We start from the raw sequence: 24,833 nt of genomic DNA on the forward strand, positions 1-24,833 counted from the left end.
CTTAGAGTTCAGTGAGGGAGACAGAATGCAATAATCATGCAAATGAATGTAAAATTAAATTATGATGAATGCTGGGAAGATGTGATGCCCAGGGCTCTCCGAGGAGGACTTGATTGAATGTGTGAGGATCAGAGTTATCCACAGGGAAATGCAACTTACTTGAAATTGGAAAGTAGAGAGGAATTCACCCCCCAAAGCAGTTGGTGTGGTGGCTTAGGCTAGGTTCCCTGAAAAGCAATGGACTTTGAGACATATTTACACATGGGAGATTTATTAGGGTGCAGTTCCATGAGATGCGTGCATGAGGAAGGCATGATTGAACAAAGAGAGAAGCTGACCCACAATGAGGCAGCCCTTCAGCAAGCTCTGCAATTGGGATGGCTCTCAGACTTGTCCCAAATCAAGGTGGGGTCCAGGCTTTTGTATCCCTCCGAGAGCCAGTCAGTGACCTTGGCCAGCTGCCACAATGAGGGAAACTTGCGCAAGGCAGTTAGTTCCCTGCTGCAGAGGGCAGTTCCCAGGGTGTGGCGCAGCTGTGAGCCATCAGCAGTCAATGGACCCAGCCAGGGATGGTTACATAAATTTCGGGGCTCGTGGGGAAATGAAAATGTGGGGCTCCTTATTCAGACACTAGGAAAAAGCTTTCTCCTCTCTTGCATGTTCAATCTTTCAACCAGTCATGGTTATTGTTGTTGTTGTTGTTTAATTGCTATTTAATGTCACATTCTCTCAGGCTTGGAGATACATGAGGCATGAGTGGCGACCCTCGTGGACACCCAGGGCCCCATCCCACAACTGGACCTGAGGGAACAGTCGGCCGACATCAGGCCTGCCTGCAGCCGGGTTCAGGCCCCCACTGGAGGCAGAGGGTAGCAACAGTTACTGAGCAGAGCTTGGGGTGCAGATAGCCAAGAACCCATCGCTGGGAGGCAGGAAGGTGACAGGCAGTAGGATTGTACATGTGTAAGCCGAGGCCCAAGACCTGGATGCATACTCCATTGTCTCACTAGATTTAACTTACAAAATACAAATTCAAAAATTTGTCAAGACAGCTTTCAAAACCTCTGCTCTCTGCCACACAGGGGAGCAGCACTGTCCTGCTGGTAGACCACACCTTGCTCTGCACTTGCAGGCTGGCCACAGGGGAGGACAACAGTGAGTTTTTCATGGACTTCCTACAAACACTACTGGTGGGGTCCCCAGAGGAGCTGCATGAGGAGCCCCTGAGCAAGCACAATGTCAATGCAGAGGCCAAGGTGGCTCTGACTGAGCTCAAGTCCTGCAGAGATGTCCTACAACCCGTGCTCAAGGTGGAGCTGGTTAAGCTGCTGGTCCAAGTGCTGGGCAGGCAGGATGGTGCCTAGCAGACCCCAGACATGGCTCCAGGAGGCCACAGGACCAGCTACAAAAGCAGCCATGGTCACCCCACCCCACTACCACGTGCCCATGTGTGAATTTATCCTGACATTGTTCAATCAATAAAGCCTCTTATGGTCGAACATCATTAAACCACAGCACAGGGCTTCTTCGGAGCACAGGGCCCTGTTCTACTGCACTAGCTGGCCCTGGTCCCAGCAGCTGCAGAGTGGCAGCCAAGAGCCTAAAGAGGGAACCTGGACAGAGCATGTCAGGCAATGGGAATACCCTGTGCAAAGTACCCTTTGCTTTGGAGGAAATGAAAGGAAGACAATGAAAGACACAAAACAAGAAGAAATGTGGTTCAAATGAAGCTGAAAAGGTATAGTAGGGACCACACCAAACCTGGCGTTATGGGCCACATAAAGCACTGGTTTTTGAGTAAGAGCACTGGAAAGCCTTTGGAAGGATTTAACCAAAGGGGCAACATGCTCAGAATTGTTTTGAAAAAATTAGTCCATCAGAAGTGAAAGCAGATCAGGGGGATTCAGGTGGGCTGTGGTCATTTGTCATCCAGGTGAGAGATAATGGCAGCTCAGCCCACAGAGCGGGTGGTAGAGCCAGAGTGTGTGGATAAATTGGGAAGGGACTTCAGAATGAACAGGCCTCAGTGATGGCTAGGATATGGGGTAAGAGAAAGAGGGGTGTCCAGGATGATTTATTGGGTGAGACTTCGTTGCAGGTACAGACTTCGCTGGACCCTGAGTACAACAGGGAACTAAGCAAACACAGGCCGGCCTCCACAAAGCCCCAGGACAGGGAAGAGACCCACAAGAAAAGGGCAGTGACAATGCAGTGTGGCCAGGGCTGTCCCAGTTGGGTGCGTAGGAGGGCACTGAGCCTGACGTGCGGACGTGGGTCAGGAAGGGCTTCCAGGAGGAAATGGCAACCACTTACAAGGCAAACAGAAGCTAGGCAGGCAAAGGGATCAGCATAGGTCAGTGGTCCTCAACTGAGGGCAATTTGGGCGCCCAGGGGACATGTGGCAACGTCTGGAGACAATTTTGATTGTCATGACCGGAGAGTTGCTACTGGCAACTAGTGGGTGGGGGCCAGGGGTGCTGCCAGTGTCTTACAAAGCCCAGCACAGCACCGCTGCTGGAAGGGTGATCTGGCCCCGTGTCCACGGTGCCGCAGCTGGAACCCTGGCCAAGGTAAAGTCATGAAGCGGGAGTGTGAGAGTGTGGGTTCAGTCACAGAACAGAGTGGCTCTGTAGCTGTCTAGAGTGTAGAGCCACAGGGTGTGAGGGGTGACAGTGGGCACAGTTAGAGATGCCAGACCCTGGGAGGCTGGAGGAGTCAGACAAGGGCATTTGAACTCCATGCCAAGCGTGTCGGGAGCCACTAAGGCTTTCAGGTTTGGAAGCGACAAATCAGGCTTGGAAGGACAGAGGGAGGCAAAGCAGAGGGTCTGGCAAGTGGGTGGGTCAGCACATTGCCTGATCTGTGGAGGTGAGGAGACAGCCAGGAGGTGTGCAGGTGCCCCTGGAGGGCGCTGTCGTGCAACATGATGCAGTCCAGGGACTGAAAGGTTGCTGCATCATCTAACTTGATGGAGATGCGTATTGGAACCTCAGAGCATCCATTCAGGTCAAGTGCAGCTGATGAAATATAGTCCGCAGGATCACGAGGTGGAAGGAATGTGAGTGTGCCAGTGAGTCTGCCGCTTACTATGGCTGCTGTGTACAGATGCACAGGCTGACCCCTCATGGGGGTCACCTGACCACAGGGACAGTGCAGGCTGATGGCCAGCCCATGGTCCACATGCCATGACATATAAAGTGCCTTCTTCTGAATGCCACATTGGCCGACCACAGCCATGCACGTGACCCCAGGTAAGTCATGCCTCTTCTCCGAGCTCAGATAAGACAGCCTGCTTCTCGGGCTTGATGAGAAGATTGAGAAACAAAGTAGGTAAATGCCTAGCAGAGGGCCAGCCACTTGGCAGGCAATCAGGAAATGACTGTTCTGATTATTCGACAAGCAGCCAAGTGCTCCTTCTGTCACAATCCCCACTGTTGCATTGTTTCCGCCTCACCTGACAGGCACTGCAGCTGCTCAGGGGACCTTTGTGGCCGTGTTCTGTTCTCCGGGAGGCACAGGGAGCCCGCAGGAGCCCAGGCTGCACCTGGGTAGGCAGTGGGCAAGGGTGCAGCTCACCTCCAGGCTGAGCCGAGCCGGCACACGCTGTTGTCTTGCTTGCTCATGGCCACATGGAACTTCACTTGTGGTTTTATTTTGAGCATCTTGAAGGCACCATGGAAAATATGCTTTAGGCCACTGCTGGAGGGGTTCACGGAACATGAAACCACCAAAGAACACACTCCAGTGGAAACATCACAACTACTGTATTGATCTCTGAATATGCGCCAGGCCCATCTTTCAGTCCAGTGGAGTCTCAGAGGCTTCTGGGTTTTTCTTCTTGAACAGCTGCCCCGCCCCAGACAACCGAAACCCAGGCTTGACAACCATCACCTACTGAGGCCTGTTATGCATCAGGCTTTTGGAAAGCACTCCCATGTGCCTCATCACTTTCATCTTCATCACAGTCCTATGAGGTAAGGACTGGGAGACTCAGACTGAGTAACCAGCCCCAGGTGACCTGCTAATACTTGGTAAAGCTGGGATCTGAACTACAGCAGACTGACACCAGGCTTTACAGCTCACAAAGCATTATTGCAGGGACCCCTCTTTTGGGTCCCCTGTGGGTCCCCATGTGAGTCCTCCCAGGGATGTCAGAAAGAGCAGGCAGCCACCTCTGGTGAGGCTCCTGCTCCCCAGCCAGAAAGTGGCAGTCAGTCAGAGACCCGCAGGCAGGCAAGGAGCAAAACGGGGGACCTGGTGAGCAGGCCAGCACTCTGGAGGTTGCAGCCTGGGACCAAGCACGGGGCGGGGCCTCGGAACTAAGTCCCCTGGGGTCTAGGCCGCATTCCTCTGAGGTCTGCAAAGGCCACCGCTTAAAGGCACAGAGGAGCAGCTGGGAAAGAGAACAAAGAGGCCAGGCCCCCCTCAGAGGAAGGAAGGAGCGAGCCCCAGGAAACAGCTGATAGCGCTAAGCTCAGCTTGTTTTTTTTCCTCTGCTCAACAGTTCTCCTGCCACGGCAAACAAAAGATGTACATTCTGATTCCCTCTTCTGTTTGGATTGTGCTGTCGAGTGGATCTGGTTTGTGATGAGTGAGGGGGGAGAGACATCCACGGGTGGTTTCTTGCTCCACTGGCCAGTTTGTTGGGCCTATGCCACGGGCTACAGACGCCTGGAAACACAGAGAGCTCCCTTCCTTCTCTGTGTTTCTCCCCACCTGGTCATCAAACCCAGCCTGGTCTGGCCACACCAGGGGGATGACACTGGTATTTCTTCTAATGATGGAATTTAAGGTTGCCAACTTTTCGGATTCAGTGGAAGCTGGAGATTTACTCCTGACCTTGACCTTGAAGAACATTCATGTGCATGCAGGTGCACACACATGCTTTTTTATGGATGTGTAAAACTATTAAGATGTGAACTGTGCCCTCTCAGACCCACTGAAAGGCCCTTCCCTGTTCTCATCATATCTGAGGTCACAGTCACTGCTGGGACTGCCCTGAATGCAGAATCCACCCAGCCTGGGCCCTGCCACTCCACCCCTGTGGTGCGGGAGAATGGGTGTGACAGCAGCTACAGGTCAGTGGAAACCAGCACCCAACAGCAAGAGCAATGTGGAGTGTGTCTGCACAGGTCCCAGCAGACTGGCTCTGATCCTGAATCCCCCCTTAGGGTGTCCACCTTCCTCAAAGCCTGGGCATCTGTGGTGACAGGTGGCCCTGATGGAACTAAACAATCCACATGCAATGACTGTGGTAGATGGACTTTTTGCTGCACCCAGCATGGGAGGGGGGCAGTAAGGAAGAGGGCAGCTGCTGGGACCCAGACCCTGTGAAGTCTGATGCTTGAGGCCCTGCAATGCTGGGTACGCTTTGTTTCGCCTGACCAGGTGCTGACTGTGTGAGTTTGCCAAAGAGCACTATAAAACCAAAAGCAAAACAAAATGAAGCAAAAGAAAAAAATACAAACCACACACAAAAGCCTCCACTAACAGTTCTGTTGCTGCTGACACGTGGGTGATTGCTCCAGCCCTGGCAATGGCAGTCTGGTCACAAGAACTGAAAGCAACTGTTTCGATGGCACAGAGATCGACGTGCGGGGGCCCTTTGTAATTGCAGGAGTTAAACTGAGCCAGAGAGGTCAGCCTGGTTGGCCCCTGCCCCCTGCTGCTCGGTCCATTCTCTCCTCCCACCCCACTCTGAGGAGGGAGTTCGCATGCAGAAGATAAATGGCATAAAGGCCAGGCCATTAATTTTTTCAGCTGGAGGCTGCAATGGAATTTGGGTGCTTAGACTCTGGCGTGCGCCTCTAATTCCATTATTCTCCTCTGTGAAATGCCTCCACTCTTCAAGGAGGTGGTGCCCTTCAAAATTCCACCATGACATTTTCTGTCTTTGGGGCCAAGAGGTAAATTTAGCCCTGAAAATTATTTGGAATGTATCTCAGGCTACTCGGCTGTCTCATGCTTTTTCCACTACCCCAGCAGGCTATAGTGCTATAAAGATGGAGGCTGATTCTTCATTCACTTCCTCGGTGAGGGAGCAAGCATTGTGTTCCCAGGGTACCGCCCACCCTCGCCTCCCAGCAACCTTTAGTATGGAGCAGCCCAGCCAGCCTCTGATAGGCAGAGACACAAGGAAAGAATGGAGAATTTGTTGGAAAAAGGGGAAGGAAAGCAGCTTAAGCAAGAATGGACCAAGGTGTGCACTTAGTACATGGCAAATGGGGAGAAAAAAGGAGGGGACTCTAAAGGGAGCAAATGAATCCTGATGGGGACATGGAGGGTGAGAAAAAGCCATTTCCACTGCTTCTGTAGAGGCAGTGCAATGCAGTGGGTCAAAGTGCAGGCCGGGGTGTGAGTCTGAGGTGGGTGACCTTGAACAAGATTTAACCTCTCCATGGTTCAGTTTTCTACCTTGCAAAATGGAGGATAAAATGGTCTCCACCTCATAAGATAATCATGAAGCTTAAACAAGAAATTCATGTAAATCACTTGAGAAAATACTTAGCATGTAATAAGCACTCAGTAAGGATTATCCGTTGTTATTTCCAACTGTTCTCCCAGCGTGTCTCACAGTCCTTTTTTCAGGACAAGGCAAGTTCTCTGCTTTCACCTTGCAGCTTCTGCTAAGCAGCTGATGCTTATCCAGTGTCCTGATTAGTGATTTTAGTCTTTGAAGTCACCTCTGAAATTTGCTCATGGGAAGCATGACACACGCGGAGCAAGCTCACAGTAGATGTTGTTGAGCAGAACTCATCGATTGCCCGAATCCGAAGTGTCTGAATTGCAGGTGGATATTGTTTCCAGTCTTTCTTTGAGCCCCTCCCAGCCCAGCAGAAGAGATTGAACCAGAGAGAGGACGGGTAGCAGCGTATACACCAACTGAGCGTTGAGGCCAGTGAAATACCACATACAGGGAAACAGCCTCTTCCCCACCTCGGCTCCCAGCACGAGGGTAAGCAGGCTGTCACCTCTCCACCTCTCGGGAGGGGTACTGGAGGATCTCCATAAGGAAACTGTAGTCTAACAAAAAAGGTCGATGGAGATTTCCAGGTGAGGTCCCCATTAAAATGGCCTGGCAGGGTCACCCTATGGTGAAGCCCACCCACTGACCAGCTAGCTCTCAACTTTTTAGTAGTGCACTCCTAAGTGCGAACAAATAAATAATCAAAGCTCACTTGTCATTTCAAAAACTCTCTAAAATGAATGACAATGAAAACAGAAGAAAACAGAAGAAACTTGTAGAAAATAGAAACAATGCAGAAAGTAGGAAAGACCATTTGTCAAACTTAACACCCTTTGAGATTTAAGAGAAGATATTGCATCCATGAAACAAGAACATATGCTCTAAAATAAGGAACTTTCAGAGAAAAACAACAAAGTTATATGGAAATTGAAAAAAAGATATGTTTGCAGAACAACACGCATAAATCTCAAAAACATTATCTAAAAAAAAAAGAAGTCAGACACAAAATTGTACCTAACATTCAATTCCATTCCTACAAAATCCAAGAACGGACAAAATTCGTCTTCGGAGACAGAAACGCGAAGCCTGCTGCGCGGGCCCGCAGGAAGAGAGCCGGCTGGAGAGGGGCCCGGGGTGGGGCGGGGGGCGTGGGGGGGGGGGGCCGTTCGTGGATGAAAATGGGCTGGATCTTGTTTCTGTGACGTTTGTAGGGCATACTCAATTGTCCAAGTTTGTTTCACTGAATACGACCTGTGCACATTAATTTATGTTAATTACATGTTAATAAAACATATCACACCTGCAGAAATAAATAGGTCAGTAGAAAAATTCAGCCTCTAGACCTAGCTATTACTGTGCAGGAAACACAGAGAAAAAAGAAGCAAGTTAAATGTACCACAGAGATGTAGTCAGCGAAACTCGACTGTGGCGGACTCGACAGTTTGGACAGTTTTTTCTGTTAAAAACTTGCAGGGGGCCGTAACAGACACAGGAAGGACATATCTTCACAGAGATTTAAGAGACATATCAATCAATCACATCGTATGAACCATATTTGAATGCATATTTAAACAAACTTTAGAGAGCAAATTTATAGGACAATTGGGGAAAGTGTTAACATGTCCAGATATGTGATAATATTAAAAATTTGTTATTTTTAAGTGAGATAATGGTATTTGGTTTTTGTGTTAGGTTTTTGGATTTTTTAAAGCGACCTTATCTCCCAGAGGTTCACAGTGAAATACAAATGAGACAAGGTCCAGGACATCCCGGGACCGTGGGAGTGGGCAGGGGTACAGAAGCAGCGTGTGTCACGTGTAATTTGGGTGACCGTGTATTCCAGTTTGCCTGGGACAGTCCCAGTTTACCTCTGCTGTCCGTCCCCCTGCTGATCCATTAGCCCATCATATCTTTTATGTATTTCCACACAAGCTCCTTCTCCTTTTCCCCAACCCTCAGCACCTTCACCTTGCTCACATCACGTGACCATCTTAGGTGCAAAGAACGCTGGGAGGCGGAGTACTGAGCCTTCTGGCCTCCGTAATAGCAGGATGTAAGGGAAAAGGGAGCCTGGGAATGGCCCTTTGCTGCCTTGGCTTACAAACGTTTGCTAGATTCGTCCACATCTCCCCTCCCACAGATCTGTGCATCCCACAGATCTTACATTCCAGAAATGCCAACTTTCGTAAACTTCCCTGAACACCTCACATTTTTCCTGGCTTCTTCTCTTGCATATGCCCTTTAGCGACACATTGTTCCCTCATGATTCGGCTCAGGTGTCACTCTTCAGTGAAGTACCTACACACACACACACACACACACACACACACATAACACCTTCGTGTTTCTTTACGTTCATTCCCATTATGGCATTTACCTAACTGATAAATTGAATTTGCCTTTTGCCCCGTCTGTCTCTGCCAGCCTGTTAGTTCTCCAGGGCAGGATCCAAGCCTTATAGGTCTTGGTATCCCTAGAACCCACCGCAGGGCATGGCTCCATAGTGAATGGAAGACATCTAGTTACCACCTTCACTGCTGTGGATTTGACAAACGTTTTTGCTGGGCATGCACCCAGTGAGGCGGTAAGTACCTGGGTACAAGGATGAGTGAAGGATAGCCTGGGTCTCAGAGTAGCCTGCAATAATACCCTTTAGTCTGGGCAAATGCAAAACTAGACAAGACTCCAGGATGTAAACTGGGGCTGTCCTAGGCAAACTGGAATACACTGGAATAAACTGAAATACTGTCGCCTAAATTACACATGACATATGCCACTCCCGTGAAAACAGCCATGCCATGCCATCGCATAGCCTGTCACACCCGTCACTTCCGGCATTTTCTTGCACAAGCCAAATGCTCCTCATTAGTGCTTGGGTCATTTAACTTTTTTCCTTGTTATCCATGTAAAAATTATTAGAAATTTAATGTTCCTAACTCACATAAAATACACATAAGCAATTGGGAAAAATCACATAAAGAATAGCTAAAACACTTTCCAACCTTTTTCATGTACTGAAAATGCATGTCCACAGTCAGCATGTGAAGCCTACCACGTACATGCACTTCTTCATATCAGCTCTAGACTTTGGCCTGTTGCCTTTATCGACAGGCACTGCGGGTGCTGCCAGCTCGTGATTATTGTGAACGATGGAGCTCAGAACACCCTGAAACAGGTCCCTTTTTTCTTCTGAGTCATTTCTTTCGGGTCCATACTCCACAGCTAAGGAATCTGGTTAAAGGGCAGGAACTGCTGGTGTGTCTGATTTTCTATTGCTCTAAATCTTACTGATCTCCAGGAAGTGTGGTCACTTTACAGATTACATTTTTCTTCTCACAACTCTGTCAATAATTTATATCATTGTTTTAATGTACTAATGTAAACTTGTTGTCATTTTAAGCTGTTCCTGGTTTGCATTTTTAATTTTTATTTACTGATTTGAGACAGAGAGAGAAAAATCAATTTGTTATTCACTTATGTGCCCTGACCAGGGATCAAACCTGCAACCTTAACATATCAGAGCAATGCTTTAACCAACTTAGTTACCCATTCAGCGCTCTTTATTTGAATATTTAATTGCTGTAGAAGTTACACATTATACTTTAATATACTTCAACTAAATGCAACTTAGTTTTGGGGAAAATGTAATATAATGTAAACATATACTCAATCATTACAAGTATGTTGTAGGTATTCATTAAAAATTTGTTGAATAAATGAATGGATTAAAATCACACACAGTTACAAAAGAAGACGAATACTGCATGATTCCAGTCATATAAGGTCCCTAGAGTAGTCCAATTCATAGAGACAGAAAGTAGCATGGTGGTTGCCAGGGACTAGGGAATTATTGTTTAGTGGGTACTAGAGTTTCAGTTTTGCAAGATGAAAAAAGTCCTGGAGATTCATTGCACAGTGGTATGAGTGTACTTAATTCTCTTGAACTGTACATTTAAAAATGATTAAGAATGGGTTTTGAGCCCTGGGTGGTGTAGCTCAGTGGATTGAGTGCTAGCCTGTGGACCAAAGGGTTGCCGGTTCAATTCCCAATCAAGGCACATGACTGAGTTTCGAGACAGGTCCCCAGTGGGGCCCGCACAAGAAGCAACCACACATTGATGTTTCTCTCCCACTCTTTCTCCTTCCCTCCCTCTCTCTAAAAATAAATAAGTAAAATCTTTTAAAAAAATAATGGGTTTTGGATAGACAATCAGCAACATCTCTTATACTCACTTTAGTGGGTTTTTTTTGTTTGTTTTGCTTTGTTTTTTGCTTAGGTGTTACAGGCTGGAACCAATTGTTACATGGCTCCTGAAATCCTAATGAGAAAAGTGAGTTACTCCTCTCCTGTGTACTGGTTTGCAATGAGATGCAGTATTTATGAAAATGTTGTTGGAAGAACACCATTCAAAAATTATAAGGAAAAAGTCAGCAAAGAGGATTTAAAGCAAAGAACTCTGAAGAAGTCAGATTCCAACATGGTAACTTCACAGAAGAAGCAAAAGATATTTGCAGACTCTGCTTGGCTAAGAAACCAGAGCAATGCTTAAGAAGCAGGTAAACTGCCATAAAATAGAGATGATTACTGATGTCCAGCATTGTCCACAAGGATTTGGAGAACATTTTGCATTAATGACCAAGGCTCAGGGTCAAGTAGTCGCATTATTGTCCTATTATATTTGCATATTACATGGTTAAGTATTTCTGATACTTTCAAACACTAGGAGCACTTGATATGGAACAACCTCCAAGATACATCTGAAAGTGGAAAAGTGAGATGCAAAACAGCAAACATAAAAAGGAAGAAAAAGTATATAATTTAAATAGTTGCATAGGCTGTTTTGAGCAGCATATACAAGGAATGCATAGGATTGATTGCCTCTAATAAAGGGAAATTGGGGGCTGGTGACAGGAAAGCAAACGAGGATTTTCACTATAGAATCCTGTCATCTTTTGAATTTTGAACCACGTGGATAAACTATCTATTCAAAAATTAAAGCTCAGTGGTTTGGGGTAGGTATGAGAGAAAACTGATTTATGTTTCCCTCTAATATCCATATTTCTCTCCCTCTCTGTCTCCCTCCCTTCTCCTCTCCCTGAAAATAAATAAATAAAATCCAAAAAAATGAAAGCTTAAAATAAAACAAAAGCACCAGCATTGATAGCCAAAGCTCTGGAAAATTCTTCCCCTATTAAACGTCTCTCTAAAATACCATCAACCAGTCAATAAACATTTAGTGAATACATATGATGTTTCCAGCTAAATTAATACAGTCAAAATTAGTTTTCAGGAACATCAAGTTTTATTGCTTACAATGGAATAATTAGACCAAGATATTTTAGAAGAAAAAATAAGTAATAAAACCTGCCCTATGAAAAGGCCCTTGGCAGAGAGTGACTGTTATGTAAGGAGGTGAAAACCAAAGGCTCAGAGCCACAGACAAGAATCACATCCTAGCTCTGCTACGGTTCTGCTATGTCCTAGTCCTCTTACCTCAAGCAATTGAATTGCTTTCTCCAAGTGTCAATATCCTCATATATAAAATAGGGGGTAGCGGTGGTAATAATGGTTAATCTCAGCGTTGATCTGACTAGGTCACAGTACTCTGATATTTGATCAAGCATTATTCCAGATGTTTCTGTGCAGGTATTTTTTAAGGATGACATTAACACATAAATCAGTAGGCTTTCAGTAAAGCAGATTATTCTTCATAATGTGGATGGGACTCATCTAATCAGTTGAAGGCCTTAATTTAAAAAAGAAAAAGAAGAAAGAAAGAAAAGACTGACATCTTTTGGAGAAGAGAGAATTCTCCCAGAAAACCACCTTTGGACTTGAACTGCAACTCTTCCCTGGGTCTCCAGCCTGAGAGCCTCACCTTAAAGAATTTGGACCTGATAAGCCTCCACAATTGCATGAGCCAATTTCTTAAAATAAACCCCTCTCTCTCTCTCTGTCTCTCTCATAGATACACACTACTATCAGGGAGGGGGGAAATGGATTTTCTCTGCCCTCTTAGTTCAAAATAAAGGTCTGCACATTAAACTGGCAAAGGCAGATTTTAACCCATGTACATTACAGGAGTTCACAGAAAAATGTGACTAGGAGGTGGTGAGAATTGGAGGCTTCATAGGGGAAGAGGAGGGTGGAAGGACATTTACAGGCAAACAAATGACTTCTTAGTGCTGAGGGAGGGTGGGAAGGGCACTATAGAAGAACAGTGTCTTTTGGGAACAATACATGGGCCCTTAGCCGAATAGACAGGAGATGCCATAGTTTTGTGACAATGCCTGTTTAGGTATGGTGCTGATTTCTGTCACTGGTGATTCGAGTTGCTCTTTTCTGGTTCCAGAACTCCCGAGATTCCTGGGGAGAGGATTTGTGAGTTGTGTCCTTTTGGGAGGCTCTGCTTTTATGCAGATAAGCACCTGTTGACTCTCAGATGCCCTCAGCTCAAAGTAACTTTTATGCCACGTGGTGCATCTGGCCCCCTTCAACATCCCGTCGGGCTGTTCCTCTGGAGAACCCTGGCTAATGCAGTGGGATATTAGATATAATGTATGTAAAGTTAGATACAAGGTATGTTAAGAATTGTTCTATGAATGATAGCAGTTATATGTTTCCCCTGCTCTCTGAAAGTAAGCTGAATGAAGTAAAGCAAGGAGGAAAATACCATTAGTTTATATGGAAGAATTTTTTAGCATTCCCAGAACCCCCGAAATAACCAAACAAATTGTACCAAATGCACTCAGGTCCAGTTTTATGCTAACATAACACCCCTACGAGCTCTCTACACTTTTCTGATGGACACATCTTGCTAACAGATGCACAAAATAAATGGAGACAAAGAAGAGATGCTCACAGACACAGTTCAAAGCTCTGGCAGCTTGATGCTGAGGAGCTGAGTGCAGGTCCTGGGGAAGGAGCTTGGGGGGCCACTTGCTGTTTGGGGTGCACCTGCCTCTATAACAGCTGCTACAAAACAAACACTGAACCCTATCCTGTCTTTTCGCATTTTTCATAAAAGCAAAAATCCCTTTCTGATTTCCTTTGGTTAGCAAAAACATGTACTAATATAGTGTAGATCTTTCATGAAAATGATGTGGTATAAGCCCTGGCTGGCGTAGCTCAGTGGGTTAAGCACGGGCTGGGAACCAAAGTGTCCCAGGTTCTATTCCCAGCCAGGGTACATGCCTGGGTTGCAGGCCATAACCCCCAGCAACCGCACATTGAAGTTTCTCTGTCTCTCTATCTCCCTCCCTTCCCTCTCTAAAAATAAATAAATAAAATTAAAAAAAAAAAAGAAAATGACGTGGTATAATGCAAACTGTTGAAAAGCAGGAGATACACGTATTACTGATTTGTCCTAAGGGAGTTTTCAGATAAATATTTTGACCAAACTATGAGCTTGAACATCTTAAATTGTTTGGATTGAATCTTCAAAGTCTAAAAATGTATGCAAATATGGAAGTTACAACCGTACAGTTATGTGACTGGCACCTGACATTACACCAGAACTGAGGCAGCCACATTACTCTGCATCTCCCAAGCAGTTGCCAGTGGAGACTCTAGAACAATGTGGCCTTCGCTCAAAATGCATAATATGGAGCCAAGTTTTTCCATTTTTGACCTATTTTTAAGCAGTGAAACAAATTCATTTGTAATAACTTTTAAAACATGGCAGATAACTAAACTAACAAGTATTTTGAAATTAGATGGAATTTTTCATTTATGTGACATAAAATGTGAAGCTGACTTCACAGTATAGATTCCACCATTGCTGTACTGGTACAGTCAAAGTAGACCACGTTGTAACAAGCAAGCCCCAAAGTCTACATAGCTGAAACCTGAGGGATTATTTCTCATTCACACTGTGGGTCCAGCGGCTCCCCAGGTGTCTCCCTTCTGATCAGTGACACAGAGATCCCGGCTGCCTTTGTCTCGTAGTATCATGGGAACTGGTGGCCTCCAGTTGCTGTGGCAAGAGAACCCAGGGAGCTTCGTCCTGCCTCAGCTGGGATCACACATCATTTCTGATGGCCAGAACATTCCTGGGGCCCTACCTAAGGGCAAGGGGCTGGCTAGTGTGGTCTCCCAAGTCCCCTGGAAGGAGAGAACTGGATGTGATGACCCCTGACCCTCTCTGCCATCCTGGATCTTGAGTGTGGGAAGCAACAGAAGCCACCAACAGTGGCCAAGGCAGCAGGGGGAAGGGAACAGTCCCTTCTATTTTATTTTCATTGGTTTTAAATTTATTTTTCAATTATAGGTGACGTACAGTAGTATATTAGTTTCAGGTGTACAACATGGTGATTAGACATTTATGTCACTTACAAAGTGACCCTCTGATAAGGCAGGTAGCCACCTGACACACGCACAGGTGAGCAAGCTCTCCAGGTGACTCCCCGGGGGAAGCACCGCCCACTGGGTGGGTGTGATTGAAAAATCTATCTCAGTACTTTATAAGCATACTTAGGGCCCATAAAGTGAGACGTTGACAACCTCTTTCAGGAAAACACTCCCTGAAGCACTGGATCACTGCCTGAAGCTGTTCTGTGAAGAAAAGCCTTTTTATAAAGCATATGTGTTGTGACTGTTTGGAGTACAACTGTTTATGACATCTGAGAAGAGGCCTATAGAAACCAGCTTGTTCAGGGAAAGGGAAAACCTTCCAATGTTTGTGTTTTAAATCTTCATAGTTTTTAAAAATTCATTCAAATAAGATAGCATCTGCCTAAATTTGTGGGTGTGGGTGTCCTTCAAAGCAGAGCCAGGGCCCAGACAGCACGTGACCCAGTAGAGAGGCCAAGTGCCCCTCCCCAGGGCACCAACGAGCATTTAAAGTAGATTGAAGTAGAACCTAATGAACAAAATAGAATCTAATGAACTAACAAGCAAAATAGAAACAGACTCATAGACACAGAGGACAGACTGACAGTTGTCAGAGGGGAGGGGGTTGCAGGGCTGGGTGAAAAAAGTGAAGGTATTAAGGGAGAAAAAAAAATCATAGATGCAGACAACAGTGTGGTGATTACCAGAGGGAAGGGGGTGGAGCAGGTAGAAGAAGGTAAAGGGGGATAAATGGTGATGGAAGGAGACTTGGCTTGGGATGGTGAACACACAGTACAATATAGAGATGATGTGTTATAGAATTATACACCTGAAATCTATATAATTTTATTAAACAGTGTCACCCCAATAACTTCAATTAAAAAGTAAAAATAAAACAAATTGAAAATCCCTCTCCATCTTTTGATATCACTAAATAAGATCTCCTCCTTCGCCTTTATGGGTCTGTGAGTTAATTTTGCAGAGAAGCTGAAAGCTTTTCTGAGCATCTCCTAAGGCCTCCAAATAGGGTCAGCTCTGGTGTTTTCCAATAAAAATAAAAGAACCGCTTCGGTATCCTGCAGGTTTTATTCTGACCAGTCAATGCAGCCGAACAAGAGCAAATACTGATGCATGTGTCTGACCGAGCTGCTTCTCCAACAGTTTCAGGCTCATACCCACGGTTCTTGGCAGACCAGACCGCACAGAGTGGTCCTCCTGCATGGGCAGCCTGTATCGCATCTTCACTGAACTGCATTGTAATCTCCATGTGGGGTTTAGTAACACAAGAGCCTCTGTTAATGCTCAGAAATACATTCTACTCCCACCAGCAAGAGAAGTCTTCCTGCAGCTGCCAGTTGGGCGATGACGAAAGATGCTGCCTCCATCAACAGCCTCTCCTATTTGTGCAAGAGGGGATGGGCCGACAGAGCGCTGCACAAAGCGGCCAGGGCAGGATTTGGGAGTAAAATCACCTTCATGCTATTTCTTACTGCGGAGCTGAGGTGAGAGTCACTAGCACAAAAGAGCAAGGTAATCAGCTTTGTGGTGGCCTGGACAGAGCTAAAGGAACAGAGCTTAGAAAGCCTCTTCTTCTGTTGCTAGCATCAGCGACCACAGACATTGATTGGAAAAGGGCATTGTTAATGTAAACTTCCCAGGCTGAGACAAACCAAGAAAGAGGCCAACAATTATATCACTACATCGAGTTTATTAAGGGAGCTTACATGTGAGGCATGCCTTGGGTGGTGGCAAGGTGCCACAGACATCCTCTGCACCACGTGGCGGGCAATAAGGGGTTGTATAGTACAGGGCAGGATGGATGGAGGACGGGGGCGACCCATCCAAGTTAGGGGAAAATGCCTTACATGCTTGCCTGAGTCTGGGCAAAGGTCTGTTCAAGCAACCGGCATGCCTGGGGGCCAGGGTGGGGAGTCCATCAGATTATTTCCGAGAGGATTTCAGGACGCAGTCTCTGTTCCAGCCAGGATCCAGCGGTCAGGCCACGAAATAGTCTCTCCTCCATAGATGTAAGGCATGGGCCCTGCCTGCTGGCGGCTTCTAGTTAAGGATGTTGAGGAACGGAAAGAAAGCCCTGAAAACGTCCAGCAATCCCCTGTCTTGTGTGACTAGTTTCAGAAGGGCTGCACTCAATCATCCTGACCAACAAGCCCAGGCCATCTGGGTTTATTCCAGTTAAAGCTGCTCAGACTGAGTTTAGGCCGCCCTCGTGACTCCTGGGCCAGTGCGACCATCAAGGAGGCACAAGCACCTTCCTCAGGGCACCGGGAACTCATTCCACCCATTCCTACTCTTCTGTTCTCTCTGATACACACAGGCCTCGATTTCATTCCTGGTCCACTTGGATGGAATACTAACTCTGCCCCTGTTCTGCCACGCATAAAGTCTATCTGCCTGAAACCCACTCCCCAACCTATCTGATACCTTAAAAATGGTGAATATTGCTGTGTAAATCATAGCTCAATAAACCTTCTTAACAAATATATCCTTGAAGCTTCTGTTTATCTCAGTAACCCTCCCTCCAGGGTCTGACTCCCCACACAGACCCTGGCTGATAGGCTCTAAGAGAGAACAAGCCTGCATCTTCTTTTCTTTTAGGTGATGGAGACTTGGTGGCCTTCGGAAGAAAAGAGAAACCTCGGAGTGTCTCGGGATGCAGCTCCCATCCCTGCCTTTTCAGTCAGCCGACAGTGGGAAAAGTCCCAGGAGGCCTGGATGACTTTTCTGGATGGGGCTTGGCTGGAATCACAGAACAACAACCCAGGGAGGTGTCAATGACATTGAAGATTTCTGTGAGGTTTGGGGAGTTGAATTTGATGATGAAGGTAAGAAGTTCTTCCAAAGATCTGCAGCAGGTGCTGTCCCCATAGCTCGGCAGGAAGAGATTATAGAAATGGGACTTTGAAGAATGAAATGGCCCCAACAGGCCTGCAGGTTGTGGGGAGGTAACTCATCCAAGTCTGGTGTGTGTTTGTTATTATAAGCTGTTCTCTCTACCAGACGGGCAGCGGGAGTCTCAGCTGACCTAGCCCTCCGATGTCCCTGTTAACCTAAAAATTAAAAAAAAAAAAAAAAAAAGGCCTTTCAAAGTGAGAGGCAACAAGCATTTATTCAGATCCACAAGAGAATAGCTATTTGGGAAGCACTGATTCCAGCAGAAAACCAAGCAGTGTCCCAATTAGGAGACAGAGGCAAGGGGCGTTCAGGAGAGAGGGAAGGGGAACAGTTATGTCCATAGAAGGAAGGCATTTCTACTGGTGCAGATGACACAACATGGTGATGTTAATTCTAAGTCATGTTTTTAATTTCCAGTCCAGTAGTCATAATAAGGGCTTTCTTGTTATCTTCGCAAACAGTTTTTTGGGACGTTATGTTGCCCTAGGCCCAGTCCGAAGGTTATTTTGCCCAGTTTTAACCTTCCAAGATTTGAGACACAAGGCGTGCATGGCCGTTGCTCTGGGATGGCAGCTCGGCTCCAGTGTGAAGTGGCTCCCTTTACACTGTTGCTGACGCCCTAACACACAAAGCCTGTTGGGAAGAGGACCCGTCAAGTGGGAGGGACATCTGAACCATAAAGCAATTCAAAGGACAGGCAGGCTCACCACTTTCCTCTCTCTCTCTTTTCTCCTGTCTTCCTGCCTTCCTTCCTCCCTCTTTCCCTCCCTTCCTTCCTCCCTCCCTCCCTTTCTTTTTTCATAAAGATGAGTAAAGTCTCAGTTTTCACTGAGGGCTGGAAAGGGAACACTCAGGTTTATTTTGATAAACTAAAAGCATGAGCCTTCTACTCTCATGTCCCTGAAAATTACACAAAGTCCTAGGAACAGAGAAGGGAACTTTGTGGTGTGCACAGAAAATGAGCATTTGCAATTCTTGGTAAATAATCATTTTAGTTTTTCTTTGTTTATATCCTTCCTTCCCTTTATCTTTCAGTATTTCTCCTGCTTCTGTACTTATAAAAAGGCGTTGGTACTGGAAATAAGTGTGCCTGATATTCTCCTCATAAAAAAAAGAGTGGATTGTAGCCCTGGCTGGCATAGCTCAGTAGATTGAGCTCAGGCTGTGAACCAAAGTGTCGCAAGTTCGATTCCCAGTCAGGGTACATGCCAGGGTTGCAGGCCATGACCCCCAGCAACCGCACATTGATGTTTCTCTCTCTCTCTCTTTCTCCCTCCATTCCCTCTCTAAAAATAAATAAATAAAATCTTTAAAAAAAAAGAGTGGATTGTAATAGTAGGCAATATTTCAGATTACAAAATAATTTTTAATTTATGGAAAGTCTTTTTATATTTTTGAAATGTTTTACCATTTTAATGTTGAAGTATTTTAAATGAAAATATATATGATGTCTGTGAATTATTCCGTAAATTAAGTCCTTTAAGTAACACCTACAAATTGTTTACACTTATAAGTCCATATGCTATTGGTTCCTAAACTCTGCTGAATTTTGGAATCACCCAGGGATCTTTTAAAAATACTAATGTTTTTTAAAAAAATACCTAGGTTGTGGGTTAGATCCCCTGTCAGGCATGTACAGGAGGCAAACAATCAATTCTTCTCTCATCTGTCATCTCTATCTCTCCCTCTCTCTCATACACACACACACACACACACACACACACACACAAATCAATAAAACCAAATCCTCAGGTGAGGATTAAAAAGATAAAATGAGCTTATGAGGGGGGACCTCCCCAAAATGGAATTTACTTCTCAAAAATAATGTATTTATTCTTACATGTTTAAACTTCAGTCACCTTCAAAGTACTCTCCATTTGATGCAATTCACCAATCAAGATTTTTTTCCCACTGCTCAAAAGTTTTTAAACTCATGTATTTTGAAGCCTCTTAGTGCTTCTGCCATTTTTTGTTTCCACATCAGCAAAACATTTCTCTTTAAGGGAAAAGTTTTTTCCCTTAAAAAAAGTTTTTTTCATCTAGAGAAACAAAACTAGGTCGCTTGGGGCAAAATCAAGTAAATAGGGAGGATGAGGCATGGGGGTCATGCCGTTTTTGGTCAAAAACTGGTTTACACTCAGAGAGGGGTGGGCAAGTGCACTTGTAAATCATCCATCATGAAAAAGGCAAATGTGTTGAGTCTCCAAAAAAAAAAAAATCACTGAAGCCAAATGCAGCCTCTTACAACACCGCCAGCTGGTACACTGATAGAGATAGGTTCCTAGAACACTCACCTAGGAGGGGAATTCTGTCCTACAAGGGTTCTGCCCTCCAGAAAATAATTCCATTTTGGGGGGATCCCCTCTCATATGTTTTTATAGAAAAGTTTCATAAACATAATAAAACATCAGAGGAAATGAAGATATCTATGAGTGAAATATTTAGACAAAGAAGAACCAGGGACATGTCACTTTTTAAAAAAGACTTCATTATTTGTTTGTTTATTTATTTATTTGAGAGGGGGGAAGGGAAAGAGAAACAGAGGGAGGGAAGCATCGATGTGCTGGAGACACATGGATTGCTTGCCTCTCACACGCCGCCAACTGGGGACCTGGCCGGCAGCCCAGGCCTGTGCCCTGACTGGGAATCAAACCAGGCACCTTTTAGTTCAGAGGCTGACACTCAGTCCACTGACCCACACCAGCCAGGGTGGGACAAGTCATTTTTATTCTTCCAGATAGTCAGGGATGATTTGAAATCCCTGTTTGTTTCCTAAAGGAGGAGATGGACTTGATACATTGCTGAAAAGGACTTAGAAGTGCCCTGCAAAGCAGAAGGTAGGGATACTGTTTTCAGAAGAAACAATGATGAATCATCCATTTTAAGATGGCGAATCACAAAGAGTTAAAAAATATTCTCAATTGTTTCTCTTGAATATCATCAGATTTAAGATGTTTCTCACTTAGGTGACCAGGCATGAATGTGAAATAACTCAATGATTTAAACTTTGCTTCTTAGTAATTGCATGTTTTGAAATCATAAGAGCCTGCCAGATCAGTTTCTGAAGATTATATTATATGTATCATTAGAGCAATTTAATAATAAGACCTATTTTTGTAAAGTGTTTGAACAGTAAAACATGATCAAAACTACTTAAAATGTGTAACCCTTGCTTCTTAAATGGTTGGTCTTGGCAGGAATAAGCCAAAGGAAGAAAAGCAATGCAAGGGAAAAAAACGATAGAGAAAATTTTTTTGGCCTGGAAGACTTACCAGATAAGCCTTTTGATTATCAAAAAATGTTAACACTTACTTAATTTTCTTGGGTCATCTAGGATAAATAATAACAGTTATTTAGGTTCAGTTATTCTTTCAATAAATATTGCCTGCCGTGTGCCGGGCTCCAGTTCAGTTTGGGGAGCTATGCTGGGCTTTGCCTCTGTAGGACTTCCAGATTGGAAAGTGCTTTTGTTCTCTCTCTGTCTCAGTAAAACTTTATACCTCTCTGGGTAGGGATGAAATTTGTTCTTTCCATTTTCTTCCAAATTTTCTGCACCAAACACATATTTCTTTTAACAATCAGGGGGGAAAGCATACTGATTAAAGCAAGGCAGGACCCATTGCTATTGGACCTGGGTGTGTGGGGCATGCCTGGGCTGGCTGCAGCAATAACTAGCCTCCAAGGGCCCCCCTCCTGGCCCAAACACGGCAGCTCAGGTCCTGGAGTCAGGCCAGGACCCCTGCTGTGAGCCAGCAGCATCTCTGGGGTAGGGCTGACAGTGGGTGCCTGCGGCTGGGTGAGATCAGTGGTTTCACAATCCAGACCATGAACTGGGGCTGGTTGGTGAAGTTTTCACCAAATCTCAGAGAAGTGAAAGAAAGAACAATGCAGCAAGTGTTTCATGTGCTGTTCACTTCAAAATATTTTTTCTGAATTAGTTAAAATGTCATCTTATGAAGTCACTGAATCTGGAAATCTCTGACTTGGATGACCTTGAATGGCATTCCAACTGTAGGGAAAATGATGCATCATCTAGAGGAGGATCTGCAAACGTTTTCTGGAAAAGGCCAGATAGCAAACATTTTAGACTCTGCAGATGGCAACTGTTTCTCTGCCTTTGCAGTGGGAAAGCTGCCATAGATGATGTATAAGGACTGAATATGGCTGTGTGCCAATAAAGCTTTATTTACAAAAATAGGCAGTGGGCCTGGATGCGGCCCACAAGAAGTAATTCACTGTTCCCAGTCATAAATAAAGTCTTATTATGAAACCCTGCCCCTCTCATCTGCACTGCCATCTGTCACATACATTCCTGTCACGCCCACGATTTCTGCATGTGGCAGGAGAAGCTGTCGGGGAAGGAGAGGCAGAGAGGAGAAAGGCAGGAGCCAGAAGAACCGAGGACAGCCTCGGAAGTTCACCTGCTAGGGGTGCCGGGGACACTGGGCCTTTGAGGCCATCAGTGCGAACTGGCATTCCAGGGGCACAGTGGAGGTGAGCACCATTTTGGAGTCCTGGTCAAACAACTCTCCTCCACGGTTTGCCACGGCGCAAATGCAGCATGTCCACTTAAATCGGTGGGGTTGTTTTACAACTGATTTGAGAGAGAGAAAGAGAGAAACTTCAATTCATTGTTCCACTTATTTATGCATTCACTTGTTGATTCTTGTATGTGCCCTGGCCGGGGATCGAACTCACATCCTTAGCGTATCGGGTTGATGATCTAACCAATTGAGCTACCCAGCCAGGGCCACTTAAGCTTAAATTGCAGAAAACAACAAACTAATTTTTTTCTAGTATAAGAATGTTCTAAAAGTTGCATAGGACATATTTATCCTTTAAAAAATCACCTGTTGTCTATGAGTACAGATAATCAATTTCAGAATAGTCTGTAGTCAGGATTAAAGAAGACGCAGGAACACTCCTAGCTCCATGCCTACAGAATGTGCCGTCAGAGCCGCAGCTGGGCTGCCCAAACCTGCCAGACCTGCGCTCCAGTACAGCTTCTGGGAATCTCTCCGGCAAGTCTGCACGCGGGCTCTCTCTCACCCAGGGAGCTGGCCCGGCAGTGGTGCCAGCCCCACCACCCCTGCTACCAATAATAACCACTCAATAAATGCTTCCAGTTTTGGAGTGCCTACTGTGCTCAATATGTGTGTTGGGTGCTGTGCGTAGCACTCTTCGTGTATTACACCGGATGCTCACAATCACCCTGTGAAGTGGGCAGTATAACCTGCACTGTACCGATGAAGAAAGGACAGCTCCAGGGATGAATTGACATATCAAGTACACAGTACATGCTGAGTAACCCCAGGCCTACCTGACAACTCATTTTTTTTTACCCTCACCTGATGACTTTTTTTTTTATTGCTTTTACAGAAAGAGAGAAAGGGAGAGAAACTTTGATGGGAGAAAGAAGCATCAACTGGTTGCCTCTGGTACATGCCCAGACTGGGGACCATGTGTGTCCGGACTAGGGGTCGCACATGCCGGTACCCAGACCAGGGATCAAACCCACAGCCTAGGCATGTGCCCTGACTGGAAATCAAACCACAACCATTTGGTTATAGGATGACGCTCTGACCAACTGAGCCACACCTGTGGGGTGTACCTGACAACTCTTGGCTACGAAGTTACTAGTTTCCCAGGGTTACTGGTTTCCCTCCCTACTCCCTGAAATGTCTCTACAGGCCTCAGAACAGTTAGTGGACCGAGCCCAAGGAAAACATAATTAAAATACATGTATATTTTGTAGGCCCTTAATGGACTAGCAGGCCCGGACTAGAGAGAGGTGAGTGAAGCACCTAGGGCAGAATTTTGATGACGAAATCCCTCTCAGGTAACTGCAGAGTCAAAACTTGCACAAAACAAAGCAAGTGCCTCCTTCCACTTTGTGCCCTGAGGCTTCCACGCCTCACACTAGTTCTGCTCCACAGACTAGACAGCTCAGGTGTAGCTACTCAGGAAAATCCTTTTGAAACAGCACTTCTTTATTTCTTTGCATCTTCAAAAACAACCATCTACATTCATTCATTCAACAAATATTAATTCAGGTCTACCACGTGCTGGACCTCTTAGGAGCTGGGAAGACAGCCCAAGACAGACCGCACCCACTCGGAAGGTTTGCGGAGCCCTCTGGCTAGCTATCTCTATTAACCGATATGGCTCAAAACATGTTCCTTCTTCTCTTGTCACGTTTCAGTTGGTGCCAAGGACCAATAAACACAATGCCCAGGGTTCTTTAAGAACTGAAAGTCAGTTTCCCCTCTTCCTTTCCTCTTTAAAAGAATTTCTCCCAGGTTTATGCTTTAAAATCCTTGTTCTGGAAAAGCCGTGAAATAGACCTTGTACACTCCTAGTTACATCTCCCTTAAAGTGGAAAGTTACAGGCAGGCTCAATGTCACATCCAGACTGGATCGTGTGTTGTTTTAACAAATGCCTGTGGAATGAAGGCACGAAGGCCACGCTGGCACATGTCAGAACTGGTAACGGGCAGACAATGGTGAAATAGCAGCTCCACAAACAAGCATTTGGATGCCCTCATCTGCCCTCGCTTCCCAGGAGTGGGAGCCCTCCAGCACTCGCCTCTGCTCGAGGAGTTGGGGCCCTTAACACAGCACTGCCGATGGATGCTGCAGTGCAGAGGTTTGCCCGCACACGCGGAGTTCTCGAGATCCTTGTCACTTTGCAGGTCTCTGTCAGAAACATTTCCTGTCATAGCTCAGGGTTCGGTCAACTCTAAGCCACTTAGTCTGTGGACTCTCTGGTCTCCTTGCCTGTCCCTCCCACTGTCCATTTTGGATTATGTTGTCACCCATTGTGTGTAGGGATGCAGAAAGGAAGAGAAATAAATCCATCTATTTGGTTTGGAAACAGGAATCTCAGAGGAAAGCCAAACCCCTTCCCTGAAATCTGGATTCTCTGAGAACTTCAGTGACACTCTCTCTGTGCTCACCTTCTCTCATCCCCCTTTTTTTTCATAGACATAGGTCACTCAGCTAATGAGCCCCAGATGCTACATTAAGTTGAGCATTTTAAAGTATTTTTTATTTTTTAATTACAGTTTACATTCAATATCATTCTGTATCAGCTTCAAATGAACAACATAGTGTTTAGAAAAT

At 45.5% G+C, this 24,833-nt stretch overlaps 2 protein-coding genes across 2 annotated transcripts in view; both read left to right on the top strand.

Annotated features, from left to right (window-relative positions):
- GRK7 (G protein-coupled receptor kinase 7) overlaps positions 1–17,799 on the top strand; it is a 29,359-nt gene extending 11,560 nt beyond the window's left edge. The window contains 6 exon segments of the mRNA XM_045832018.1: positions 10,753–10,921; positions 10,924–11,023; positions 16,127–16,300; positions 17,568–17,714; positions 17,716–17,761; positions 17,764–17,799. Coding sequence (XP_045687974.1) covers positions 10,753–10,921; positions 10,924–11,023; positions 16,127–16,300; positions 17,568–17,714; positions 17,716–17,761; positions 17,764–17,799 — 672 coding nt within the window.
- On the top strand, positions 313–1,364 carry LOC123814491 (secretoglobin family 1C member 2-like). Its single transcript, XM_045832338.1, has 2 exons — positions 313–489; positions 1,083–1,364. Exons 1-2 carry the CDS (start codon positions 313–315, stop codon positions 1,362–1,364), a joined length of 459 nt encoding a protein of 152 aa, XP_045688294.1.
- Positions 17,800–24,833: the final 7,034 nt, after the last annotated feature.

Source organism: Phyllostomus hastatus, unplaced genomic scaffold (genome assembly GCF_019186645.2).
Source record: "Phyllostomus hastatus isolate PE091 unplaced genomic scaffold, TTU_PhHast_1.1 phas_contig_16, whole genome shotgun sequence".
Lineage (NCBI taxonomy): Eukaryota > Metazoa > Chordata > Mammalia > Chiroptera > Phyllostomidae > Phyllostomus > Phyllostomus hastatus.